This window comes from Marmota flaviventris, chromosome 10, assembly GCF_047511675.1.
Source record: "Marmota flaviventris isolate mMarFla1 chromosome 10, mMarFla1.hap1, whole genome shotgun sequence".
Taxonomy (NCBI): Eukaryota; Metazoa; Chordata; class Mammalia; order Rodentia; family Sciuridae; genus Marmota; species Marmota flaviventris.
The window spans coordinates 12,662,377-12,686,815 of NC_092507.1; the positions used below are offsets into that span (position 1 = coordinate 12,662,377).

The 24,439-nt window shown below is 59.9% G+C and overlaps 1 protein-coding gene across 2 annotated transcripts in view; it reads left to right on the forward strand.

The window, feature by feature from the left end:
- Nucleotides 1-2,921: 2,921 nt before the first annotated feature.
- Nucleotides 2,922-24,439, forward strand: part of Padi4 (peptidyl arginine deiminase 4) — a 28,777-nt gene continuing 7,259 nt past the window's right edge. The window contains exons 1-10 of one of the 2 annotated variants that reach the window (XM_027951911.2): nt 2,922-3,049; nt 12,377-12,557; nt 14,770-14,836; nt 16,232-16,299; nt 17,262-17,379; nt 18,429-18,554; nt 20,710-20,888; nt 20,989-21,092; nt 21,754-21,865; nt 23,183-23,290. In XM_027951911.2, the coding sequence (XP_027807712.2) occupies nt 2,958-3,049; nt 12,377-12,557; nt 14,770-14,836; nt 16,232-16,299; nt 17,262-17,379; nt 18,429-18,554; nt 20,710-20,888; nt 20,989-21,092; nt 21,754-21,865; nt 23,183-23,290 (1,155 nt within the window). In that variant the 5' untranslated portion in view covers nt 2,922-2,957. The remainder of the gene's footprint in view (nt 3,050-12,376; nt 12,558-14,769; nt 14,837-16,231; nt 16,300-17,261; nt 17,380-18,428; nt 18,555-20,709; nt 20,889-20,988; nt 21,093-21,753; nt 21,866-23,182; nt 23,291-24,439) is intronic. The other variant, XM_027951913.2, reaches the window with a different exon arrangement.

Consider the following 24,439-nt stretch of genomic DNA (forward strand, 5'->3'; position numbering starts at 1 on the left):
CGTGCCTCAGAGAGGCTGAGAGGCTGAGGGTTTTGTGCTGTCATGGACTCAAGAGCTCGTCAGCCAAAGGACCTGTGTGACCAGAGAGTGGAACAGAACGCACCGGCTCAGAGGTCAGGCTAACCCAAGGATTGCCACTCCCTTCTTCCTTCCTTGGGCGATCACCTGACCCTGCAGACCCGGCTTCCTCGTCTGGAAATGAGGAGAGTAAAACCCGGTGTTAGGCCTTGCCCGAGGACTGGGGCCAGCTTTGCCAAGAGGCTGTGCACTGGGGTGGCTCTGACGGGTGCCAGGCCCTGCCCGGGAATCAGCCCCAGTCCCCGGGGGTCAAGTACTGGGCTGGATGCGGGGACACAAACCATGTTTTTAATGAGCAGCTACTATAAGTCTGGGCGCTGGGGGTGCAGCCAAGACAGACAAGGGCCCCGCTCTCTTGGCTAGTGGGGGGACAGACATTTCAACACAAGGCGCGGCCAGTCTCGAGAGAACAAAAGACTCCTCAAGAGGCTGCAGAGGGGCAAAGGTGAATCCACAAAGTCCCGCACACACCGTAGGAGTGGCCACCGTTAGCGCATGGCAGCGAGGCTCATGATCAACACGCAGCCCCCGTGTGCCACGAGGCAGGGAGAGGTTCAGGGGCAAACTGTACCACGCCAGCCCTGGTCCTATCTGCCCTCATTCGCCGTCTTTGGCCCCGGATGCCCTGCTCAGTGCGGGCAGCTCTGTCCTTCCGGGTGCTCAGGTCCCAAACCTTGGGACCATCTTTACACTCCTGATCAGTCCACCTGCTTATCCCCCTGGAGGAAACTGGACCAAAATGTGCAGAACCCGACCTCTGCTCGCCCTGCGCGGCCCCACCCGGGGCTGAGACCTCTCTCCTGCCCGAGGCAGCAGCTCCCTGCACTGGGCTCTGGCTCCGCTCCTCCTCCTCCTCCTGCATTCCATTCCCACAGCAGCCACATCACTGTGCTCAAACAAGTCCCTGCAAGGCCCTCCTCTGCTCAACAGGCCCCGAGGCGCCCCAGTCACTTGGAGTAGAAGTCGGAAGACCTCCCGGTGTCTGGCAGGCCCGCCCCACTGGCTCCTTGCTCCTTGAACCCTCCAGGCACGTCCCAGCCTCAGGGCCTTTGCACCAGCTGCACTGACTGTTTCCTCAACCAGAACCTTCTTTCTCAATGTCACCTTCTCTGACCGCCCCATTTAAAACCGCAGGTGGCCCTTATCCACTAGATGACACATATCTTATTCTATTTATTGTTTTCTGGTTGTTTCTCTCCAGCAGAAAGAAGGCTCCGTGAAGCCAGGAGCGTGTCTCTCCTTCACTGTGCCCAGGGCCTAGGAAGGTGCTGGCCTCAGTGTTTGTTGAATTAGGAAAACTGCTTTGGTGTTTGTCCCCTTTGTTGCTTATTCACAGCAGATTTAACCCTTCAACTGCCCAAGGAGAAGGGAGGGAGGAGGGAGGAGGGAGGAGGGAGGGAGGGAGGGGGAGGGAGGAGGGAGGAGGGAGGGAGGGAGGAGGGAGGAGGGAGGAGGGAGGAGGGAGGGAAACTGTCCCATGAGATCTGAGACTGTGGGTGGGGCCCAGTGCTCCCCCTGACTTGCTGTGTTACTCTGGGCCGGTCACACCCCCTCTCTGTGCCTCAGTCTACAGCCTGAGGACTGGATTTGGTGTTCTCTGAGGGCCCCCCAACTCTGACAATCGAGGGCTCCCTCCTGCCACTTTCCATGAGAAACTCGACCTAGCTCTAATCCTGTGACCAGCTGGAGAGGCTGCTTTGGAGCCTGCGTCTTGGGCTGCCAGAGCTGGGAGTGTGTGCTCTGAGGCTCCAGGGCTAGGAGCCACCTCCGGGGACGGTGGCACTAGGAGGATTGGCACTCAGCCTGCCTGGTCCTCAGCCAGACTCCTAATTAATGAGGCAAAGTCTTTGCTTCAAAGTCAAAGCAAACAAATAAAATGTGCAGAAGCTGCAGCGCCCCCCCCCAGCTTGAAGACCGTGCACCCCCCACCGCATCCCAGAGCCTGGCCCAGCTGTGACCACCCGAGTGCACGTCCCCACAGCAGGGCAGGCCGCAGCCGCACGCCTCGTCTGACAGTGAGGCCCTGCAGGGCCCGGCCTCCTGGAGCCTGCAGGGAGCACCAGCTCCGGCTCTGCCCTCCCAGCTCTGCCCGGCACTAGCTGGGGCTCCTTGGGCAAGTCACTTTCCCTCTCTGTGCCTCCACCTTCCCTTCTGTGAAATGGGCTGCGGTGAGTCCACATGTAACTTGTGTCACAGTAAGAAACAGCTGTGACGAAGTCTCACGGGCAGGTGCCACATGGACGGGCAGCTAATGAGCCGCATACTCTGGAGACAGACACCTTCCTGTTCAAATCCCGGCTCTGTCACTTTCTAGCTGGGGAACCTCTCTGGGCCTCAGTTTCTTCCTCTATAAAATGGGCCTATAATTGTGCTGACCTCAGCTGCTTCGAGGGTAGAACGAGGGGACGATAATAGCACGGGCCTCACAGGCTCCCGAGCTCCTCCGTGAACAGCAGGGAGAGGGGCCCCCGGCACCAGGAGGGTGACAGGTCATGTGGGGAGTTTGTCCCAGACCTGGTGGGTCCTCGCGTAGCCTGGCTGTGACCTCTGCCTTAGAATCCCCTTGCATTTCCTCCTTCTCTGGCCTCCCCATGGACCTCGCTGGGCGAGCCAAGCAGATGTTCCTGGCCCCTGGGGCAGGCAGGGGGCGAAGGCCCCGGGACTCGGTCCTGCCCCCTTCCTCCCACCCTCCTTCCTGGCAGAGCCCCCCTGCACCCATACCAGCGTGGCCCCCTCTGGGGAGCCGAGGGCTGGCCCCAGGGCCGAGGAGGGCAGAGGGGAGGGGCTGAGCCCTGGGCCTCAGACCGCAGGTGCTGACTCACGGCCTCCGCTGGACGGTATAAGGCAGCCAGCCCAGGGGATCCCACAGCTGGCAGAGGATGGCGCAGGGGACAGTGATCCATGTGGCCCCAGGGCAGCCCACCCACGCGGTGTGCGTGCTGGGCACCGCGACCCAGCTGGACGTCTGCGGGTGAGCGGGACCTTCTGGGCATGGGGGGCAGCGGGGATCCGGCGCCAGGGGCTGGTCCTGCTGACAGCCGTGGCCCAGGCTTCAGCCCTCTGAAGAGATAAGCCCCGGGCACAGCTGGAGAGATACCCCGGGCAGACAGGAGGGGCCGGGCTCAGCAGCGGCTCCTTGGCCTGTGCGGGTGTGGGGTGTGGGGTGTGCGGGTGTGGGGTGTGGGGTGTGCGGGTGTGTGGGTGTACGTTCCCAGGACCTCACCACAGATGAGTCATTATGGGGCAAACAGAGGTGTCAGAGAGGGTCTGGACTTGCCTGAGGTCACACAGCCTCCTGACCCACACCTGGCTCACAGTGCGGTCTGTTGTCCACTCTAGTCTCCGAGCCTCCCTGGTGAGTGGGGGGGGTGACAGCTGGGCCGTGACATGGGCTCTGGCATGAGAAGACCACTCTAGGAACTGGCCTGCTGTGAGCTATCGGGTGGCCTCGGGCAACTAAGCCTCAGTGTCCTCATCTGTGAAATGGGTCAACACCCACCCTGGACAGGCCATTGGGATTTACTGTGGAAAGGTGTGAAAATGCTTGTCAGTACCCAGCATGGTGCTGGGCGCAGCCCTGGTGGTCATTCATTCGTTCAACAAACGCCTGTTGAGTACCTACTGTGTGGGGGCCTGTCCACTGTGGGTCACCCAGGATGGTGGAGGGTGCCCTCTCAGGATAGCGCATGCCGTCGTTGTGGTTGTGGTGGCCCTCGGCTTCCTCCACCCGGTGGGCACCTGTGGTCTTGGGTTGGGGCCACGGGAGCACCTGTGTGTCACCCTGGGGTGTGTCACCCACTGCCTGGCCCAGGAACAGCAGCCAAGGCCCAGGTGACCTCCTAGGGCCATGGGGGTGGCAAGAAACGGAGACGTCCTGGAATAAAGGGAAAAGTGCGGCCGGTGTCCCTGGAGACCCCCGAGGATGAGCTGTGGTGGCGGGTGGAGGGAGTGGAGGGCCGGGCCAGCCCCCACATGCCCAGGCCAGCCCTCTGCCCAGTGCCGAGGAGCCGTGGGGAGCTGGCTGGGCTGGTCAAGAGGAAGCTCACTCAGCAGCCCCCAGAGGCAGACAGCGCTGTCTTTCCCTTAACAGAAGGGGACAGTGAGGGCTGGGATGCAGCTCAGGGTGTGTGCGAGGCCCTGGGTTCCAGCCCCAACGCCACCAGAGGCGGGTCCTGAGGCTCTGAGTGGCCAAGTGACCCACCCGAAGCCCCGGCTACTAAGTTGGGGAACCAGGACTCAAACCCAAGCCACCCGGCTCCAGACCCTCCCTGCCCGTCAGTCCCTGCACCTGCCAAGCCTCCCTGTCACCTCCCACCTGGCCAACAGCCCCGCCAGGCTTCCCCCACTTCTGCAGGTGGAGCCACCCCCTCCTCACCAGCTCTGCGTCCTCGACCCCTCCCCGGGAGCTGTGCCCTCTGTCCCCAGGCTCAGAGACCCCAGGCGTCAACATCTAGGTGCCGGGGCAGGAGCAGTGCAGGGCTGCGGGCGCCTCTTCAGAGCCGCGGGGAGGCAGAGCCTTGGCGCTCACTCGGCGTTCGGAAGCCACTGTCCCTGCCCCAGGAGGTGCCCGGTCACGATCCAAGCCCTGCTCAGCTGGGCTGAACGCCAACCCCTGTCAGAGCCAGGGCAGCATCAGGACCCGCTGCCCTGCGCTGGGCCTTCTCTCCTGGTCTCTGTGCCCGTGGTGGCGGGGACTGAACCAGGGCCTTAGCACAGAGGCACGCACCCGACCAGCTGAGCACGTGCCCAGCCCTTGATTTCTGACCTCAGTGATCACTAGCAAGACAAGACCACGTGCCCATTTTACAGATGAGTAAACCAAGGCTGCGGGAAGCAAAAACACCTACCCAAGGCCACGCGAAGTGGACTCTAACCCCTGCCCCCCAGCTCGCACTCACCCCTTCCGCGTGTCTCCGGGCTGGCACCTGGCGCTGGGACTGCTCCCGGTGGGCAGAGCCCGTCCGCCTCCAGAGGACTCGAGGACGCCTGGTGATCGCGTGGCCAGGTGGTGCTGATCACAGGGGACGGTCGTCACTGTGAAGCCACCGCGGATGGTGCTCTCCTCTTCCCCAGCATCTCCCAGGAGCGTGGGCAAGTCTGGGACTGTCCCTAAGCATTGACTGAGCTGCAAATGGGGACAGGAATCCCCGCCGGTGGGCGGAGGCAGAGACGCGACCATGAACGCATCCAGCGTCCGCAGGGGGCCTTTCCTGGGGACCTCGGGAGCCTCTGAGTGACAGCACACTGTCCTACCTCTGGTCATCAGTGAGGAGATGGTGCCACAGCTGCAGGGGACATCGCTGTGTGGGCTCTTGTCCCCGGCGCTGGCTCTGCAGAGGGTTCCGGGAGCTTCAGGAAGCTTCAGCCATGGATCTTCTCAAGGTCACACAGAGGACGGCCCCCAGATGTGTGCGGGGCTGTCTTGTTTGGGAGCTGAGAACAGGGGGAGCAGCCACCAGAGAGGACACAGCCCCCCAGGAGTCCCAGCGGGGCCACCGGAGCTGGCCTCGCTGTCCCATCCTCCAGTTCCCACCTGGCAGGTGGCCGACCCTCATGTCCTGCCTCCCCCGTGCCCCCTGGAGGACGCCGTGGAGGGAGAGGGAGCCCTGGCCCAACGACGTGGCTTCTCATTGTCCTCTGAGTCCCCACTCCACTCTCGGCAGTCCCCTCGGGGCCCACCCTCCGGGTGCCCTGCAGCTGGGAGGCCTGGGGACACCAAGCCCGGGAGAGGGAGCCCAGGCTTTGTGGCCTTTGGTCAGGTGGGTGACACTGAGTGACGTCTTTGGGGACAGGCTGAGCTGTACCTTCCTCTGCTGTCACTGTCCTGCACCGGGTGCCCCCAGCCCCACCCACAGGAGCTCACAGCCCCATGCCCACTCCAGAGGTGGAGCCCAGACCAGGAGGGTCCGTGGCCAGGCCCAGCTCGCGGCCGTTGGAAGCATCGGGTGTCCCCTGCCGCTCCCCAGCTGGCCTGGGAGGCTTCCCGGACTCTGAGGCCCAGCCACACTGACCGGCCTGGCCACACGCCCGCACACAAAGCCACACGTGCAAGTTCAGGCCTGGCCGGCTGCGGGGGACAGACTGGCCTCGGTGCTGTGGGGCGGAGGGGCCGGCACACTCTGTCCACGCCCACCTGGCTCTCTCCCTGACCCATGAGTCAGCTCAGCCAGGCTCAGGTGACAGCCTGGTCATCCCACTCCCTGGCCCATATGGGCCTGGGGACCAGGCTGGGAGCAGGTGGAAGGCTGCCACCTGTGTCCAGGGGACACCTGCTATTTGAGATCCACAGATGTAGACTGGTGTCCTTGTCAAGGAGGACTTGGGGAGCCCACCGTGGGACCCCAGATCCTCCAGCCTGCCCCACCACCTTCGGGTCCAGCACAAGGTCCGGCAGGTGGCAGGAGGTGCTGAATGTGCCATGTTAACTGTGTTTTAGGGGAAGACTGTGCCTGGCACATAGTAGGTGCTCTGAAGTGTTTGTTGAGTGAATGCAAGAACTGACCACAGTGTCCTGCCACAGTGTCCGGTGCACTCTGGCACACAGTTGCAAAGTCTTGTTGCAAAATCTTTGTGCAACGAGAGGGCGGGAGGCAGGTGTGTGGTGGCCACAGCTACTCAAAATATGTGAGTCACTGCCGCCGCTCACCAGGGCGGGGCCTCAGGTCTCAGGCCCCTGGGGCACCGTCCAGCCTGTCCCCACGGTCCTGCTTTGTCCAGACAGCCCTGACCCCGAGTGTGGTGGGAACTCAACAGGGGCGGGAGGAGCAGAGGAGCAAAAAGAAGAAGCGAGACCAGGGGGAGACCTGTGGGCCACACTGTCCCTGTCCCCTGTCACCCTGGGAGCGAGAAGCCCCTCCATCCTCTCAGCTGAAAATCCAGCAGCTGTGCCCGGTGCCCACTCAGGGCTCCTCCCCTACCCTGGTGACCTCAGGCTCCTCCAGGGCTGCACCTGTCCCCTGGGCCTGGGTGACTCCCTGCCCACAGCTCTGACACCTGGTGGCCCACCCCAACCCAACCACCCAGCCAGGCGCCTGGGCCACAGCCACCTGCCTTCCACACGGTCCGCTAGCCTCGCTGACCCCTGCCCGTCCCTGTCCCTGGGCTGGGTGGGGGCACTGCAGCATCTCCCTGGGATCCCGGGGACCATGTGACCCAGAGCACAGCCCGGAGCACCTGCCCCCAGCGCTGCAGGAACGTTCAAGGGGACACTGGGCTTCATGCTCCAGGCCCCAGGAGCACCCAGCAAACCCGGGTCAGCCTCAGCTTCTCCTGCAAAGGACGAAAGACAGAAGGACCTGCTTCAGCGTCGTCACGGAGACACGATGTGCACACGGGGCGGTCAACGCAGGGCTGGGCTCCGAGGGAGCAGTGAAGGTCAAAGTTCACGTCCATCTCCACACCCTCTGCCACGGGAACCTGCTTCCTCTCAGGGAGGTCTAATGGTGGAACCAGGTTGGAATCCGCATCTGTCTGTCCCTGCGCCTCAGCCTCCACAGCTCTCCAGTCAAGGCCTCAACCTCCCTCTTTCCTTTCACTCCCGGAGCTTCCTCACCCAGCCCTGAGTTACTCAAGGGACTTCCAAGACCGTCCCTTCACGTCCCATCTCTCCAATTCCAAGTCTCTTCCAAGAGGAGGCCGTTCTGAGCCTCCACGGGTACCATTTTGACTGTGCTGCTCCCTTCCTCCAGAACCCACTCTGGCTCCCCATTACCCATGTATTGACTGCTGACCTGAACCCTCCCAGCCTCTGTACCTCTCCCTGCTCCCCAACTTCCAGGTTCATCACCTCTCAATCTCCTGAGTGAGAGACCTGGGCATTCCTCGTCCCCAGCGCAGCACGTCTGCCGACTCTGAATGATTCCACCTCCTCATAAGAAAGCAGCATCAGGGCACCCACCTGGGGAACGTCCCCCTGGTCCCTGCATTACATCCTGTCCTCCAGGTGGCACTCGGGGTCCAGGGAACTCAGCAGCCACGTATCACAGCCCCTGGGCCCGAGCATGCATCAGAGGACCAGGAGGGCACGTGGAGCCACAGATCACCATGTGACCAAGAGCCTGGCACCTGCAGTCCCGCGGGCGTGGGGCCCTGGAATCTGCACCCTAACAAGCTCCCAGCCGAGGCAGCCGGTGCTGTCGGCGAGGACCACGCTGGAGACCCCTGGTCTTGAGGAGGAGCCTGGTGAAGGGGGGCAGGGAGGGGACAAGGAGGGGCAGGCACAGAGGAGGAACAGCTGCAGGTGGCGGCAGGGGCATCTGCAGGCCGCGAGCAGACCCCGGTCTGTCACTGTCAGCAGGTTGCCTGGACCCGTCGCTTGGCCTGGCCTCTCTGAACCTCGGTTTCCTCATCTGTAAAATGAGGACAGCAAACCAGGCCACGGGCTGAGCGTGAAGTGGGGTTAGTGGCCACGTGGAGGGAGGTCACACGCTGCAGGTTTGCCCTCGTGAAGGAATCTCGGTGACACCATCAGAACAAGAGAGGGTGCCACCTGGAAGATAACTGCGGGTGACACCAATTCCAGGTGCCCGAGCCAGCGGGGTTAGGGGGAGGGGGAGGGGGAGGCCCACCAAGATGGCGGCTGCGTTAGGTTCCCAAGGCCACTGTCACCAAGGGCCACACTCCTAGTGACTTCAAACAGCCTTCCTTCATTACCTGACAGTTCTGGGAGTCACAAGTCCAAGCCTGGGTCCCAGGGCTGACTTTGGGGCGTCGGGGCCACGCTCTGCCTACGACCGTGGGGGAGAACCCACGCCTCACCTTCCACATCCCGCTATCTGGGGCTTGTGGCCACTTCCAGAGTGACATCCCTAGGCCTCTGCTTCCTCCACCACGTTGCCTCATGCTGTGACCCTCCTGCCTCCTCTTACAGAGCCCTGGTGGCTATGTAGGGCCACCTGGGTAATCAGGACAATCTGCCATCTCAAGGTTGCAAGTCTCCTCTCCCATGTAAGGTGGCAGCCCCAGGTGCCAGGGACTGGGACAGCCAGAGGTGGGCCGTGCTGGGGGCTCCTGGATTGAAGTGTGGTCCTGGGTTGAAGTGTGGTCCTCAGCTCATGGCGCTATTGGGGTGGAAGGACCCTCAGGAGGCAGGGCCAGTGGGTTCCCGATCATCAGGGTGTGTCCTTGAAGGGCTGTAGGAACCTGTGGCTCCACCATCTCTCTGCTTCCTGGTGCCACAAGGAGCACAGCCCTCCTGTGCACACAGTCCTGCCATGATGTTCCCCATTGCCACAGGCCCAAAGCAACGGGCCAAGCAACGATGGGCTGGACTCTCTGCAACCAAGAGCTAAAACAAACCTTTCTTCCTTTTCAGTGATTTCCTCAGGTGTTTTACTATAGTAACGCAGAACTGGCTGACACAGGGCCCATCTTAGAAGTCCATCCGCCACACACTTTTCCAGCATTTTCCTAATTCTCTATCATGAAGGCATACAGCTTTTAAGATAGAGATGAAAACTTTTACAAAACTGAAAATAGAAAACATAATCCCAAGTGACCGTGGGGCATCCTGGCGTGAGTTGTGCCCCTTTGGCGAGTCTCCCACACGCTGGAAGTCAACTGCAAGTCCTGAGCCATTCTTCTGCCCGTGGGTATTTGCATTGTGTTGTGCTGCTCACTACGACAGAAAGGGCTGTTCAGAACCTTCCAGAACATGTCTCCCGGAGTATGTGTGGAAGAGCTGCTCCGGTGTCTGCCCAGGTGTGGCGTGGGGGGTCGGGTTGGCTAATGTCTGTAACCCCAAGTGGGGCAGAGAGGTCAACGCCACGGTCCTGTGAGCAGGGGGTGGGCGCTTCTGTTGAGCCACGTGGTCTATAACATACTTGTCACCAACTGAGTGGCATAAATCCTGTCCCTTACTTCCCTCTGGGAAGGGGAGGCTCTGTGTGCCTGTCGCCCACTTGTGTTCCAGCCCCTCCGATTCCTGCTGTGTCTGGGGCCGTTTCTTTTCCCACCAGGTTGTCTCCGCCGTGTTGATTGGCCGAAGGGCTTTACGGATTCTGGACGCTGAGCCTGGGTGGGTTCCGTGCTAGGAGCGCATTCTCCATAGACCGCGTTTGTCTTTTCACTTTATGGTGACTTTCGACAAACAGAAATTACTGATTTTCATCGAGCTGAATTTACTCATCTTTTGCTTTGTGTTAACTGGTTTTATGTCTTGTTTCAGAAGAACGTATAGATGTGCTCCTGCCTCGTCTTTCAAAGGATTCAGCAGGAGCCAGTAGGGCACACCTGTAGTTCCAGCCACTGGGGAGGCTGAGGCAGGAGGTTTGGCACAAGTTCAGCCTCAGCAATTAGAGAGGCCCTGCCTCAAAAATAAAGTGGGCTGGGGATATGGCTCAGTGGTAGAGTTCAACCCCCAGTACTGAAAAAAAAAAAAATGATTTAAAGTCCTGCCACGGACACTGTAGTCTGCCTGGGGCTGACGTTTTTTGAATGGTGTGAAGCTGGGATCGATTCCTTTCTTTTACTATTTGTCCAATTTAATTGTTTGTCACATGATTGAGCAAATGTCCTGCACCATCTGTGACACAGTCCACTATCCCCAGTTCTCTGCAGAGCCACTCTGTCTTGCACCAGGTAGGACCTCTAAGTCGCACCCCCCTTTGTCCCAGGCTGGGTCGCTCCGACCCCATCCTGATTTCCATGGTGTCCAGGAATTCCTACGCAAGGTACAGCAAGCCCTCGCGTTTACCTTTTCACTTTTAAGAGTAGCTTGGCTCTTGGTTTCCCAGGTGTATTTTCAATTCAGCTGGCCAAGTTCAAGGAGAAACCCCGGAATTACACAAATTTACAAATCCATTTGGTGAGAATTCAGAGACCTCAGAGTACCTCAGCTCTCATTATCTCCTGCCAATTTAAATCCTGCCACCTTTTATCCCACAAGTTTGATATTTTCCGCCAAGCATGGTGGCGCCCACCTGTCATCCCAGGGGCCGGGGAGGCTGAGGCAGGAGGATCGCAAGTTCAAAGGCAGCCTCGGCCACTGTGAGGTCGTAAGCGACTCAGTGAGAGCCTTTCGCCAAATAAAATACAGAAAAAGGCTGGGGATGTGGCTCAGTGGTTGAGTGCCCCTGGATTCAATCTCCATACCACAAAAAAAAAAATTGAATATTTTTATGACTTTATAGATGATGTTTGTTTAAATTTACCAGAATATTTTTCATTTTATTTGTTCACCATTCTTTCTTGCATCTCAGATCAGGACTCCAGCCTCTGCTACCTTCTTTGAAAACTATACCTTTAGAAGTCGCTTTCATGAAACTCTGTTGATCTTAAAATATCAGGTTTTGTTCAGCTGAAAATGGTCTTATTTAAAGATTTTTGAGCTGGGCACAGTGGCTCATGCCTGTCATCCCAGTGACTTGGGAGGCTGAGGCAGGAGGATCCAAAGTTCAAAGCCAGCCTCAGCTGGCTAAGTGCTAAGTAACTCAGTGAGACCCCGTCTCTAAATAAAATACAAAATAGGGCTGGGGGCGTGACTCAGTGGTTGAGTGCCCCCGAGTTCAATTCCTGGTACCCTCCAAAAAAAAGATTTTTGGGGAAAGCAAATTCTAGGTTAACAGTTATTTTTTCAAAATTCGGTGAAGATATTATTCGGCTATCTCCTAGATTTCATTGTTATCGTTTACAAGTTCACTTTCAGTCTAATTATTACTCTTTTCTGACTTTTCTGTCTGAATGCCTTCGAGACTGTCTCTATATGTACTGAGGTTATGTGGCTGGTTGCCTATGAGTTGAGAACATCTTTTAAGTGGGTTGAGGCCAACATCATTAAGCGGGGATCTTCTGTGTCGACAATAGCGTGGATTTTGTCTGCTCACTGATTTTGTCTGGTATTAGCAGACCTACCCCCGCTCCCTTGGCTGCCTTTTGGTTCAATTGAACCGTGGTGCGTGCACATGGGTGCTCATTGGGGGGGGGGGTGTACTCAGCAACGCTTTAAAAAGTATATTTCACCCCTGATGGTGGCTTTGTAAGGGTAAGACGCTCGGGAACATCTGGTCTGCCACAGTTCCAGAAGGAGACGCGCATGCCGTGTGCAGCGGATGTGGAGGAAGCCTCTGGCTGTGCAGTCGCTCCGTGCACACATCTGGGTGTGAGAGTCTTCGCTGTTTTTCTAGTTCCAGTGTAAGCTGGCCAGGCCAAGGGACTCTCTTCCTCTCGTCAACCCCTGACCGCTTCTCCATGCTTTCTCCTGGGTTCAGAGTAAGCGCTAGGTGCTGCTGCAGCTTACGCCTACTGGCCTGCTGGGCCAGGCCCCTCCTCACTGTCCCCTGTCCCCCTGTCCCTTCCACAGCTCTGCCCCAGGGGACTGCACCTCTTTCAGCATCAGCGCCTCCCCAGGAGTAGTGGTGGAGGTTGCCCGTGGCCCTCCGACCAAGAAGAACCGCACGGGTTCCTCCAAGTGGCCCCTGGACCCTGAGCTGGAGGTCACCCTGAGGGTGAAAGCGGCCAGTGCTGTCACGGGTGACCAGAAGGTGGGTGACAGCGGGGGTGCAGGTGTGGAAGGACGGGGGTGGGACAGCTCACACAGCTGAGCTGAGCCTCCTCTCCTGGGGGGTGTCCCACCATTGTCCTCGCACACAGCAATGTCAGGCTTCAGGGTCAGGATCAGATTCATCCCTTCAGCCAAAGCTGAAGAAGCACCCACCAGCTGGGGGGCAGCAGCACCTGCCTGTAATCCCAGCGACTCAGGAGGCTGGGGCAAGAGGATCTCAAGTTCAAGACTAGACTCAGCAACTTACTGAGGCCCTGCCCCCAAATAAAAGTAAAAAGGGCTGAGGGTGTGGCTCGGGATAGAGTGCTCCCGAGGGTTTCAATCCCCAGCACCAGACAACAACCAAACACTGTTGGGATCGAGGTCTCCCTAGATGATCCAGCCTGACTCCTCAAGACCTCTATCTTCATCAAGATCTTTATCCTCCTCAAACCTACAAAGACTTCTCCCCCAAACAAGGCCCTATTCAGGGGTTCCAGGATTTGGAATGTGGACCTATCTTTTGGGAGGCTGCCATTCAACCTATGCCACCCCTCTGACTTCAGATGGTCTCGGCAAGAACCTCTGGGGTTCCCACCGAGATCTGTATCAACAGTCATTGGCTCCTGGGGGAACCAGCCAACCAGGCTCTTCCCTGGGGTCAAAGCATTGCCACCTGCTGTAGGAACACAGATCTGTCCAGGAAGGTGTGCTCAGGGAAAATATTTCTGGAAGAAGTGTCAAGCTGAGGATGATATAAAAGACCAGCCGGGGAGCTGGGTGTGGTGGCACACAACTGTAATCCCAGCAACTCGGGAGGCTGAGGCAGGAGGATCACAAATCTGAGGCCAGCCTTAGCAACTCAGCAAGAACCTAGGCAATCTAGCAAGAACCTGTCTCAAAAAATAAAAAGGGCCAGGGATATGGCTCCGTGGTAAAGTGCACCTGGTTCAATCCCTGAAAAAAAAAAAAATAATAATAATACCAGCCTGAGAGAGGGGAAAAAGCAGCGAGCCCTACCTGGAGGGGTGACCTGTGTGCAAACTGAATGAGAAGAGAGACAGGCGTTGGGGAGGCCAAGGAAGTTCTTATGACCAGGTGCAGAGGGACAGGGAGTCAGCACAGGGTTTGGCATCAGGAACCCCAGTTTCGGGGAGCAACAGGAAGCCGAAGGGCCGTTTCCAGCCAGGCCTGCGTTTGTGTCTTACATCACGGGTCGGCAGCCGCAGAGGGGAAAGCTGGGTTCTTGCCCCGATGCCCGTCCACTAACCATTCAATACCGAGGACAAGGCTTCGCGAAAAAGGGAAAAGAGGTCTCCTTGCTTCCTGAGCAAAGGAGAGCACACAGGAGCGACCACCCTGGGGATTCAGGGGCCGCGGGCATCTGCACCCCAACAGCCGGGACAGTAGGCCAACCTGCCCATGGCCAGGGAGGGAGAGAGGGAAAGCCCTGGGAGCGGTCAATAGGCCACAGCGGAGCAGCGGTCAGCATGCAAAGCCCGAAGCTGAGAGGCAAGGTCAATGCCAAGGTCCCCATGTGAGGCCACAGCGGCCCAGGCACTGCTCTGGACGCCCACTGTCCCCTGGGCATCCCGGCAGGAGCCTCTCTGCCTAGGTCCTGGGTTTCCTTGGGTTTCGTCTTGGGCATTCCCCGGCCACAGATGCCCCGCCCTCCTCTGGCAGCTGGGCCAATCAGACGTGTTCTCCCCAGATTTTTTTTGGGGGGGCGGGGTGCTGAACCCAGGGTCTCCGCACCTGCTAGGCGCACGCTGCACCGCGGGCTGCAGCCCTCCCTGGGTTTTGAGCCTCCATAAAGGGAGTCCGTGGTCCTCCAGCTCCACAGCACCTGCCCTCTGGAGACCAGCACCCCCACAGCTCCTGCTCCCCAGTCCCCCGGGGCCTGAAGTCTGTCGTTCCCTTCTGCTTGCCAGAGTCCTTTTCTGGGGCTCGTGGCCGACAGTCCCCTTCGAGCGCCTCTTCAGCCCCATCCCCAGCGGCCGCGCCCCACTCCCCCTCAAGATCTGCTCCGGGCGCACCTGCTCCTGCAGCCCCCCGTGGCCTTCCCCGCAGGCCCAGCCCCTCCAGTTCTGGCCTCCCGTGGGACCCTCTTTAGCACCAAGGGCACTGGAGCTGAGCTGAGCTGGCCCACGCAGGGGTCCAGACCCGTCTGGGGAAGGACAGGGAAGTTCCTAACGTCCGCTGCTGCCCCGCAGGTTCGGATTTCATACTACAGCCCTGAGACGCCACCTGTCCAGGCCCTGCTGTACCTCACCGGGGTGGGTAAGTGGCCCCAGGCTCCTCCACAGCCTCTGCAGGACACCTCACCTGGGAGGTCACCCCTCCGCCTATTTTAAACATAGGCCAGAAAAAGGGCCACCTCCCGCCTGGCACAGAGGAGCCACAGAGGGGCGGGCCTGGGAGGGGGAGGCGGGCGCTGGAATGACATCGGAATGACTTATTTCTCAAGTTAGGAAGAGGGTGCAGGGATTTTCAGTGCACAGTCTCTGCACCTTTTTGACTCCTCGGATATTTATAACAAAAGTAGACGATGATGCTGTGTCTCCATGTTCCCCAAGTGTCATTACTTACAATCCACATTGGACATTTTTGGTCATATCAGCGATCCATCTCTACTCCTATTTATTCAATATTCTTTGTGGAATAAAATCCATTTTCGGGATGGCTTGAGCCCAGGAGTTCAAGGACAACTCGGGCAACAAAGAGAGACCCTGTGTCTAAAGAAAAAGAAGATCCATTTTTCCTTAGTTTGGCTTCATCTTAAACAGTGTATATTAAGTATGCAAAGAGCATGTGAAACCTTCCGGTTTCATCTCATCAGCGAATCTTGTTCTCGAATCCACATTTAAACAAGAGAGCACTTCCCGTGCCAGCCCATGTCTAAGACTGGACATTTAAAACTTACAACAATCTAGTGAAGTCAGTACAATCATCATCCCATTTTACAGGTGAGGAAGCCGAGGCACAGGAGGTAAACAGACTTGTCCAAGGTCACCCATGCAGCCGGGTAGTGAAGGGGTGATGAGGCCCAGACCACTCAGGACTATATTGTCCTGTCGCTGCACTAATGCCGTGGTGTGGATATGTTTAACTGGTCACTAGGACAACCTCAGGTGGGACACGGTCACAGATCATGCTGTGGGCACACGGGTCTACCCTGCTGGAAGGACAGTGTGGTCCTCTATTCTGACAGGGAGGGAGGATTTAGAATCAAGCTGTCTCAGCCATGCCATGGGTCACAGTAGGAGACTGGGGCTGCGATTTGTCCCTGGTGCAGCACGTGTCATAAAGAGCAGATGGAACGGGTGTAGCCCGTGTCTGTCACCCAAGGTCACTGAGGACCTGGCCGGAGTCCTTGAGAGCGAGGCTGGGTGACCTTGCAGGGCTCCGTGTGGAACACTTACGGGGCGCCTGGGAGTTGTCTCTGAAATCCCGGGTTTCAGTTCCCTATTGGTGTCATTGTCACAGCCCCTGAAGGACAACAGGAGAGTCAGAAGCCTCAGCTCTGCTCTGAGGACATCGGGGGCTGTCCCCTCTGAAGGAGAGGCTCCCCACCTCAGAGCAGACGTCTCCTGGGGAAAGGGCCATGCACCGAGGCCAGGCTGAGAGCCCCGACTGTGCACCTCACCAGCCCTCTCCTCTGTCCTGTGGTTTTAGAAATCTCCCTGCAGGCAGACATCACCCGCACGGGCAAGGCCAAGCCGAGCAGAGCCGTGAAAAACCAGGTACGCAACCCCAAGGCTGCTTTGGCCCCACTGGGCTCTGGCGCCTCCTTGTGGCGATAGGGTGCAATGGCAGTCTGTGTCCCGTGTCCTATGTTAACTGGGAAAAAAGAGAAACATGATTCAGGAAGACAGAAAAGGAGAAAATTAAAATCACCAGCGATATTTTGGCTTGCATGAATCCCATATCTTTTATGAGACCATATTCTTCCTGGTTGGGGGTTCAAATAATGTATTGTCTGGAACCTACAGCCACCCAGCTTTTACGGAGCAGAGGAAAGATGTGTAGGTAGGTCAGAAGCCCCGCCCCAGGCCTTAATGACTGACAGGAGAGATCCCCACAGTGCTGCCCACCTGGGGTGATTAATAGGAAAGGGAGGAAGGGCAGGGGGGCGGAGGGCGGCAGCCGGCGGCGGGCCTGGAATGTTGCAGGAAGATGGGGCGCAGGTGTGTGGCGGGCCCCGAAGATCTGTAACCTGGGGTGGGCGGGGACGCTGCCACACAGTCCCTGCTGGTGTGCATGTGTGCCCTGGGGGTGGGGGACAGAGCCCCCTGGTGGGCTCAGAGAAAAGCATAGGAAGGGCCGGCGTGGTCAGCGGTGGAGCTCTGGCCGGGCAGCGTTGAGGCCCCAGGTCCATCCCCAGAGCCTTAAAAATAGGTGGTTGGTTTGTTGGTTGAGTGTGGAGAAGAGGGAGCCCCTTAGGTCCCGCAGTCACTCTCGGGTGAAGGGTGAAGGGGCTCCTGCCACTGAGGCTCTGCCCCTTTGGGGGTCCTTTTTAAAAGTCGATGCCTGTATTTTAGGGGGGTTCGGTTCTGACGGTAGCAGAAATCCCCTCTGGGGACCCGAGAACTGCCCCGTGTGGGAGCGAGATGGGAGCTGCAGGAGAGGAGAGAGGAAGGGGCTTCTCCAGGGCCGGGGTCTGCTGGGCGTCCTCAGCCTGCTCCCTCTCTTCTGGTGTCCGCAGAGGACCTGGACCTGGGGCCCCCGTGGACAAGGGGCCATCCTGCTGGTGAACTGTGACAGGGACAACCCCAGATCTTCAGGCATGGACTGCGAGGACGAGGAGGTGCTTGACAGCAAAGGTAAGGCCCTGCGGCCGGCGGCACTGGGTGTCCTTAGTTAGTGTCCTGGTGTCCTTAATAAGCCCTCTGTCCGCGTGACCTGAGCCTCAGAACAGCCTCTGAGATAGAGGCGGTTGCTAGAGGACCAAGGTCCTGGGAGGGCAGGTGACCTGCCCAAGGTCACAAAGCAGTCCGAGAAGACCTGGACCAATCCCAAGTCCCTGATGCCTCCCAGACGCTCCAGGTTCCATGCCAGCCCCCACCCAACACAGACGTCTACCCTCCTGGGACCCTCAATCAACCACAATGAAATTGCCCCCAAATCGTATCAGAGTAGCTCCTGAGGTCCCTCCTGTCAGCCGCACACTGCTCTGAGTCGCTCATTCAGTGCTCAACCCAGAACTTAATGGAAGGAGAAACCAAGGCACAGAGAAGTTAAGCAACTTGCCGCAGATCACACAGCTAATAAGTAGCAGACTCAGGATTTGAAGTCCGAGCATCCAGACACCAGGGTAGATTGAGGGACACAAGGACAGGGACGGGCACAGGGTCTCTGCAGGCACTCCTCAGGGGTGTCCTTATGGGGGGACACATTCCCCACCTGCCCTGAAAAATGGCACTAAGGGACAGAGGGTGGCAGCCCGGGGCAGTGTTGTGCCCTTGCTGGGGGAGCTACTGGGATTCCTAGAGATGGACGCATTTCAAGTTGTCTGCAGGTAGCCTGAGGCTGGGGGACAGCCTCTGCTCAGTGTCCGGCACATAGTAATAATCAAAGCAGCTGCCACCAGGGCAGTTCTGGGGCAGCAGGCACGGTGACAAGCACCTGACGTGTTCCCCTCATCTCCACCGGCTCACGGTGAGGTGAGACTCCCCTGCTCCCGGGCTGATGGGGCGCAGGCACCGAAGCTGGAGGAACCCTCCGCGCTCACCAGACCCAGAGCTCAACCCCAAGCCAAAAAAATAAAATGTCATTTAAATGCTGGAAAGAGGTGCAGCCAGGTGCCACCAGGAGGTGGCTTGTAGGTGATCAGCCTCTGGGACAGTGGTCTCAGGCCTCATCCTCCTTCCAGACCTGCAGGACATGTCCCTGGTGACCCTGATCACCAAGACCCCCAAGGACTTCTCCAGCCAGCACCGGCTGGTGCTGCACGTGGCCAAATCCGAGATGGACAAAGTGCGGGTGTTTCAGGCCACGGGTGAGTCTCCCGCCCGCACTGACCCTCTGACTCGTCCTCCCGTCGTGGCTTCGCTCCTGCCCCCGCCAGCGGAGCGCAGAGATCTGTCAGATGATTCCTGAGCAGCTACTAGGTGCCAGGTTCCAAGAACCAGGGACACAGCCCCCCGCAAGACAGACTCTCTGTCACTACCTCCCAGATGAGGGGCGCGTGCGAGAGACAAGTGTCGTGTCTCGTGCTGGGACCGTGGGAGAGGTGGGCAGGAGGGGCGTAGCTGGGCAGGAGCCGGGCAGGGCAGGTGTTTGTTGGCTCCTCCTAAGAGCAAGGGCCGCAGCCCTACCCAGGGGCAAAGCGCTGTTTCTGGGCCTGGGGTTTAGCATGGTTCATGGTGTGTGCTGCTCTGAGGGCACTCGGCCCCGAGGGACACAGGGGTCACCCTGGAGCTATGGCTAGTTTGTTTGTTTTTTTTTATTGATGCTGTATCCCATATGAACATCTCTGTCTTGGGATAAGGATGAGTTGCTGTAGTGTTTGGGGGGTTTTATGTTTGTGGGTTTTTTTTTTTGGTACTGAGGATCGACCCCAAGGTCACTTAACCACTGAGTCACATCCTCAGCCCCCTTCTTTTTAATTTTTAAACTTTATTTTATTTACTTTTTATGTGGTGCTGAGGATCCAACCCAGTGCCTCACACATGCTAGGCAAGTGCTCTACCACGAAGCCACAGCCCCAGCCCTTTTTATTTTTTATTTAGTGACAAGTTCTCGCTGAGTTGCTTAGGGCCTCTCTAAGTTGCTGAGGCTGGCCTCAAACTTGCGATCCTCCTGCCTCAGCCTCCAGAGCTGCTGGGATTGCAGGCGCTCACCCCTGTGCCTTCCCGGGTGCTGTGGCTATTAAGAGCACACAGCGGTGGGAAATGGAACTGAACACAAATCATGGCAGGTGACAAGTTAGGGCCCCTGGGCATTTGCCATTTGATGGCTCTGCACCTTTGGTGGCTTCACATGAGCACCTGGCCCCAGGCTGGTCTGGTTGATGGGGGATGGGTGAGACACACACCACGCTCCTGACACCCCACAAGCTGGGAATGGGGGTGGGAGGGCAGAGGGAAACTGACACTGTCTCCTCATGGCTGCCAGGCCACGCGCCAAGACCTAGAGGTGTCTGTCCTCTGTCCCTACGGTGGTCCCTCTGACCGGCCTCCCTCCCTCTCAGACAGACACCCCCTTGTGTACAGAGTCAGCTGCAAGCCGACTCCCCATCAGCGCATCCCGCTAACTCCTCCCAGTTCCTGCCACCGGGGAGTGACAGGCTCAGTTCTGGGCACAGGGCACAGAGCTATGAACACAACAAAGTCCTCGGCCCGGGTCCCTTTCATCTTAGTGGGCTGCGAGAGATGACAGGGCGGGTCCGAGTCCACAGGGCGGGGGGTGGAGCTGGGCGTGGGGTCAGGCCTCCCCCGACCCCGAGGGCTGTCATTTGAGCAGGACAGTTGGGGACAGCCATGTGGAACCTGGGGGAGGGTGGGCCAGGCAAATGAAGACCCTGAGGTGAGATTGTGACAGGGGTAAGGGGCTGCTGGGGGGGCAGGGGGCAAAGGGGCGGTCTGGGTGGCACGTGCTGGCATTGGCTTCTCCTGGGGGAGGGCCAGGGAGGGGTCTTGCAGGGGCACCCCTTGATCCAGCTCCTTCACTTCCAGTCCCAAGTGATCCAGCTGTCACTGGCTTGGTGACACCAGCTTCCTGCCCCTGCCCAGGCCTCACCCCTCTGGGAAGCCCTGGGCCCCTCCGTCACAGCGGCTAAGGCAGCACCTATCTTAATGGCCTTTGCTGTCCCCTCCCCCACGTGCTCCCTGGGGGGTGGGGGACACGGTGACCCTGTCTCCTCAGCAACCAACCGCCTGCTCCCACCGCCAGTGTCAGCTGGGACTGGCTGGAGCAGTTGCTCAGGAAATGAGTGAGGGCTGGTGTGCCGTGGGCTTCGGGCAAAGTCAGGGTGGCCCAGGCCCCTGTGGTGCCCCTCGGGACCCCCGCCCAGGAGCACTGTCCCGGGGGTTTGGGGCTCCAGGCAGATGTGGGGATGTGGTGTGGGGCCTGGGGAGGCACCCGGGACGGGGGCAGGGGAGAGCAGGGTCTGCGGAGGGAGGACGCAGACCTGAGCCTCCTGCCCTGGCCAGGGTGCAAGCTGCCTTCCAGGTTCAAGGTGGTCCTGGGGCCGGAGCAGCCCTGTCACCTGGTGGAGCTCCCGGGCGGCCAGCACAGCAGGGACTTCTACCTGGAGGGCCTCACCTTCCCGGACGCCAGCTTCCCGGGGCTCCTCTCCCTCGGCGTCTCGCTGCTGGACATGTCCAACCCGGTAGGCGGAGCCCGGGCCGCGGCCTGGCTGGGGCCGGGGGCAGAGCCGGCAGGTGGGGGCCCGGCTGCCGTGACGGCCTCTCCTGTCCCCTCCCCGGCAGGAGCTCCCCGAGGCCCTGGTTTTCCAAGACAGCGTGGCCTTCCGCGTGGCCCCCTGGATCATGACCCCCAACACCCAGCCCCCCCAGGAGGTGTACGTGAGCAGGTGAGGGGCCCTGAGCGCTGGGGCCCGGGTGGCCAGGAGGGGCCCAAGGTCCGGCTGCAGCCTTCCCTGTGAGTGACCCAAGCTCTGGGCCACCTTTCAGCCTGGCTGGGACCGTGAGGAGGCAGGGACGTGGTCCTGTTTGAGAGGCCCCACTCCCGTAGAGGTTGCTAGACCTCGAGGACGAGCCCCTCCGTCCCTGAGCCGGGTTTCCGGGAGCTGGCTTGCAGGCTCCTTCCTGGCTGAGCCCTGAGCCGCACCCCGTCTCTGGGATGGGGTCCCCCGGTGTGCTGGGCAGGCCTGAGCATCCTTCCTGCAGGCCCCGCCCTGGTGACAGTGCTGGGGCCCCAGAGGTCCCCTCTGCTCTCCTCTTCCAGCTGCTTTGGAGGCAGAAAGAGTGACAGGGGAAGCCCGTGGGCAGGCGGCCAGCGAGGCGGGCTTCAAAGTAAGCTGGCCCCAGGTGGCCTGGCCTGGGGCAGTGGCCTCCCCGCGTCCTGCGCCTTTGTGGAAGGGGTCCCTGTTAGTTCCTGCTTCATGGATTCTTAGAGGGGAGTCCCTGTTCAGGTCACAAGCGTCTCCAGAGCCCCTGTGCCGCCTCCCGGCTCCCGCCAGGCCTGAACTCCAGAATCCGGAGCCTGACGAGCTGCTTCTGGAACCTTCCTAGGATCTTTGACAATGAAGACTTCCTGGAGGCAGTGGCTGCCCTGGCCAAGAAAGCCAAGTGCAAACTGACCGTCTGTCCCGAGGAAGAGAACATGGATGACCAGTGGATGCAGGTGAGTGGCCCTGCCCGGGGGGCAGGGGAGCGGCCAAGTGTCCAGGGACTCCTGGCGCTCACCCTAGCACCTCTCTGCACCCGTGGGTGGCGAGGGCGGAGCCTCAGAAAGTCCTTGCACAGGTCCGGGGGGCTCAGGCCAGTGGCTCATCTGACGTTGGTTGTGGGCCACCCTGGGACCGCCACCGCGGGTCACCAAGGCAAAAGCCACCTTCCTGCTGGAAAGTGCAAAGCCCAGGAGGTGGCCCTCGGTCAGTTCGAGTGGCCTTCCTGGGCTCGGCCACCAGCCAGGCCACACTCGCTCCAGCACGTTCCATGGCTCCCATCTCTAACCTGCTTCCAGACCCACCCAACCCGCTGCCTCCCTTAGCTGGTGCCATCCCGCCCCCTGCAGGCGGTGGCCACTCGGGGCCTCTGTGGTAGTGCCCCCCCCCCCGCTGCCAGGGGACACTCCGGGGTGTTCCGTCAGCTCAGCACTGAGCCTGGCACCAGACCCCTCTCTGCCCCCTGCCGGGCCTTGGGCACCACCCGCCCCTGGCCCACCTCTGGCCTTGGCCACTCTGCCTTCTGTAGGCCGCCCCCTCCCGTCCCCCACGTCCCGGGCCTGCCCACCAAATCCCAGTTCAGATGCTGCCCCCGGGTGAGGATTCCCTCTCTTCCTTGTAGTCCCCTAAGTCGCATCCTCTCTCGCCACTGGCCACCACTTTTCATGCGCCCCTCCCCCCATAATGGCAACGGCAGGTCCACCGTGATTTCCAGCAGCCATGTGTCCTTGGCACCCTGCCCGTGGGCACTGGCCCTGGAGGCAGATGTGCTCAAGACGCGTTTCTGAAATCCTCCTGCACCTCCTCCCCCAGAGGGTCTGCGGCCTCCTCTGTGGAGGGACAGGCGCTGCCTGCTGCTCCCCTGGAGCCTCCGCTCCAGCCCCCCCGGGGGTCTCCGTGGCCCCTCCAGCCACCCTGGTGCCCCCCAGTGACCCCCGGGCCCCTCAGCACTTCCCGACCCTGGGTGCTCGCTGCCGGGCTCCCGGGCTCTACGCCCTGACGACAGTGTCCTCGAGGACTCCAGAGCCTCTCCTTCACCGTGTCCCCAGCCCACTGAGCTCTGGGGGCTCCGCACTGTGAGGGGCCATCACAGGACACCAGCTCTGCTTCTCACGGCCCCTTCTCTGGGGTCAGAATCTTCAGGGGAATTTGCCCTTGAGGCCAAGGGCGAGGGCATGAGGAAGGCTGGGTGGCCATCCGGGCCCTGGGAGTGGACCCCGGGCCCTGGGAGTGGACCCCGGCCCCGCGCCACGGCTCCTGTCTCCCCCCCCCAGGATGAAATGGAGATCGGCTACACCCAGGCCCCGCACCAGACGCTGCCCGTGGTCTTCGACTCCCCGAGGGACAGAGGCCTGAAGGACTTCCCCATCCAACGCGTCATGGTACCTGCGTGGGGTGGGCAGGGGGCACAGCTGCCCAAGCCCCTCGCCATGAGGCCCCTGCCCCCCGCCTCTTTCCCGCCAGGCCCGACCCCGCCCGGGGAGCCCAGCTGCCCACGCAGAGGCCCGCTCCGGCAGGTGGGGCCTGTTATTTTGTCATTACCATGATACGATCTGGTGGCCCTTGCCACCCATGAGGTCAGCTCGTCCTCAGGACAACCCTGTCTGGAGGCAGGCCCAGTCCGGCCACCCACCTGCTCTGGCTGCACAGTGTGGGTGGGGCAGGACCCATCCATTGGGTGGGGTCTGACTTCCCGGGGCCCCACTGAGGAAGTTTTAGGATCGAGAGCCATTTCCTAGATGTGACGTTAACAGCCAACGCTGCCACACGTGGGAGTGGGGAGTGACAGTGTTGATGAGTCAGTATGTCATTTGTTGCTTGACTGAGCTGGCAGGTTGGTGCAAACTCAGCACAGAATAATAATTAAAAAATAATGATGCTGATTGCATTTATTGAGCACGAGGCTGGGTCAGACGCGGTGCTGAGCTCTGACATGCACTGACTCATTTAACTTGTCCACGTTTTCTGGAGATGTTATCGGTAGGCCCATTTTACAGATGAAGAAACTGAGGCTCAGAGTGGAGAAGTCAGGACTCAAACCAGGCCCGTCCGGCTCAGAGAGCTTGCCCTTCCCCACCCCACCTCCAGCTTCCCCAGGAGGACCCCAGGCCTGCACTCTGGGCCCCAGCACCCAGAGAAAATGAGGAAGGGGAGTGGGCACGAGGTTGGCCAGGGTGAGCGGAGCATCCTACTCCCCAAGGGCAGGGGAGGCGGCCCCTCCCACACCCGAGGCTTTGGAACGGAGCCTGGGTCTAGTCAGCGCCTGCCTCCCCTCCCTGGCCGCGCCTGCCCTCACCTCCTGGCCGCGCCTGCGCTGACCAGTGGAGGCCGCGTCTGCTTGGGCACCCAGTCAAGTGGATCCCATCTCAGGAGCATCAGCGCCCACCAGCCGGCTCCACTGTGCCAGAGAACCTTCCTCAGTCCACCCTGCTGAGTGGCCCTCAGTGGCCCTGTCTCCTACTTGGACACCCCGAGAGTGACCAAGGCCAGTTCTTCCATGTCATGAACTGAACCTCGCACGGCCTCTCGCC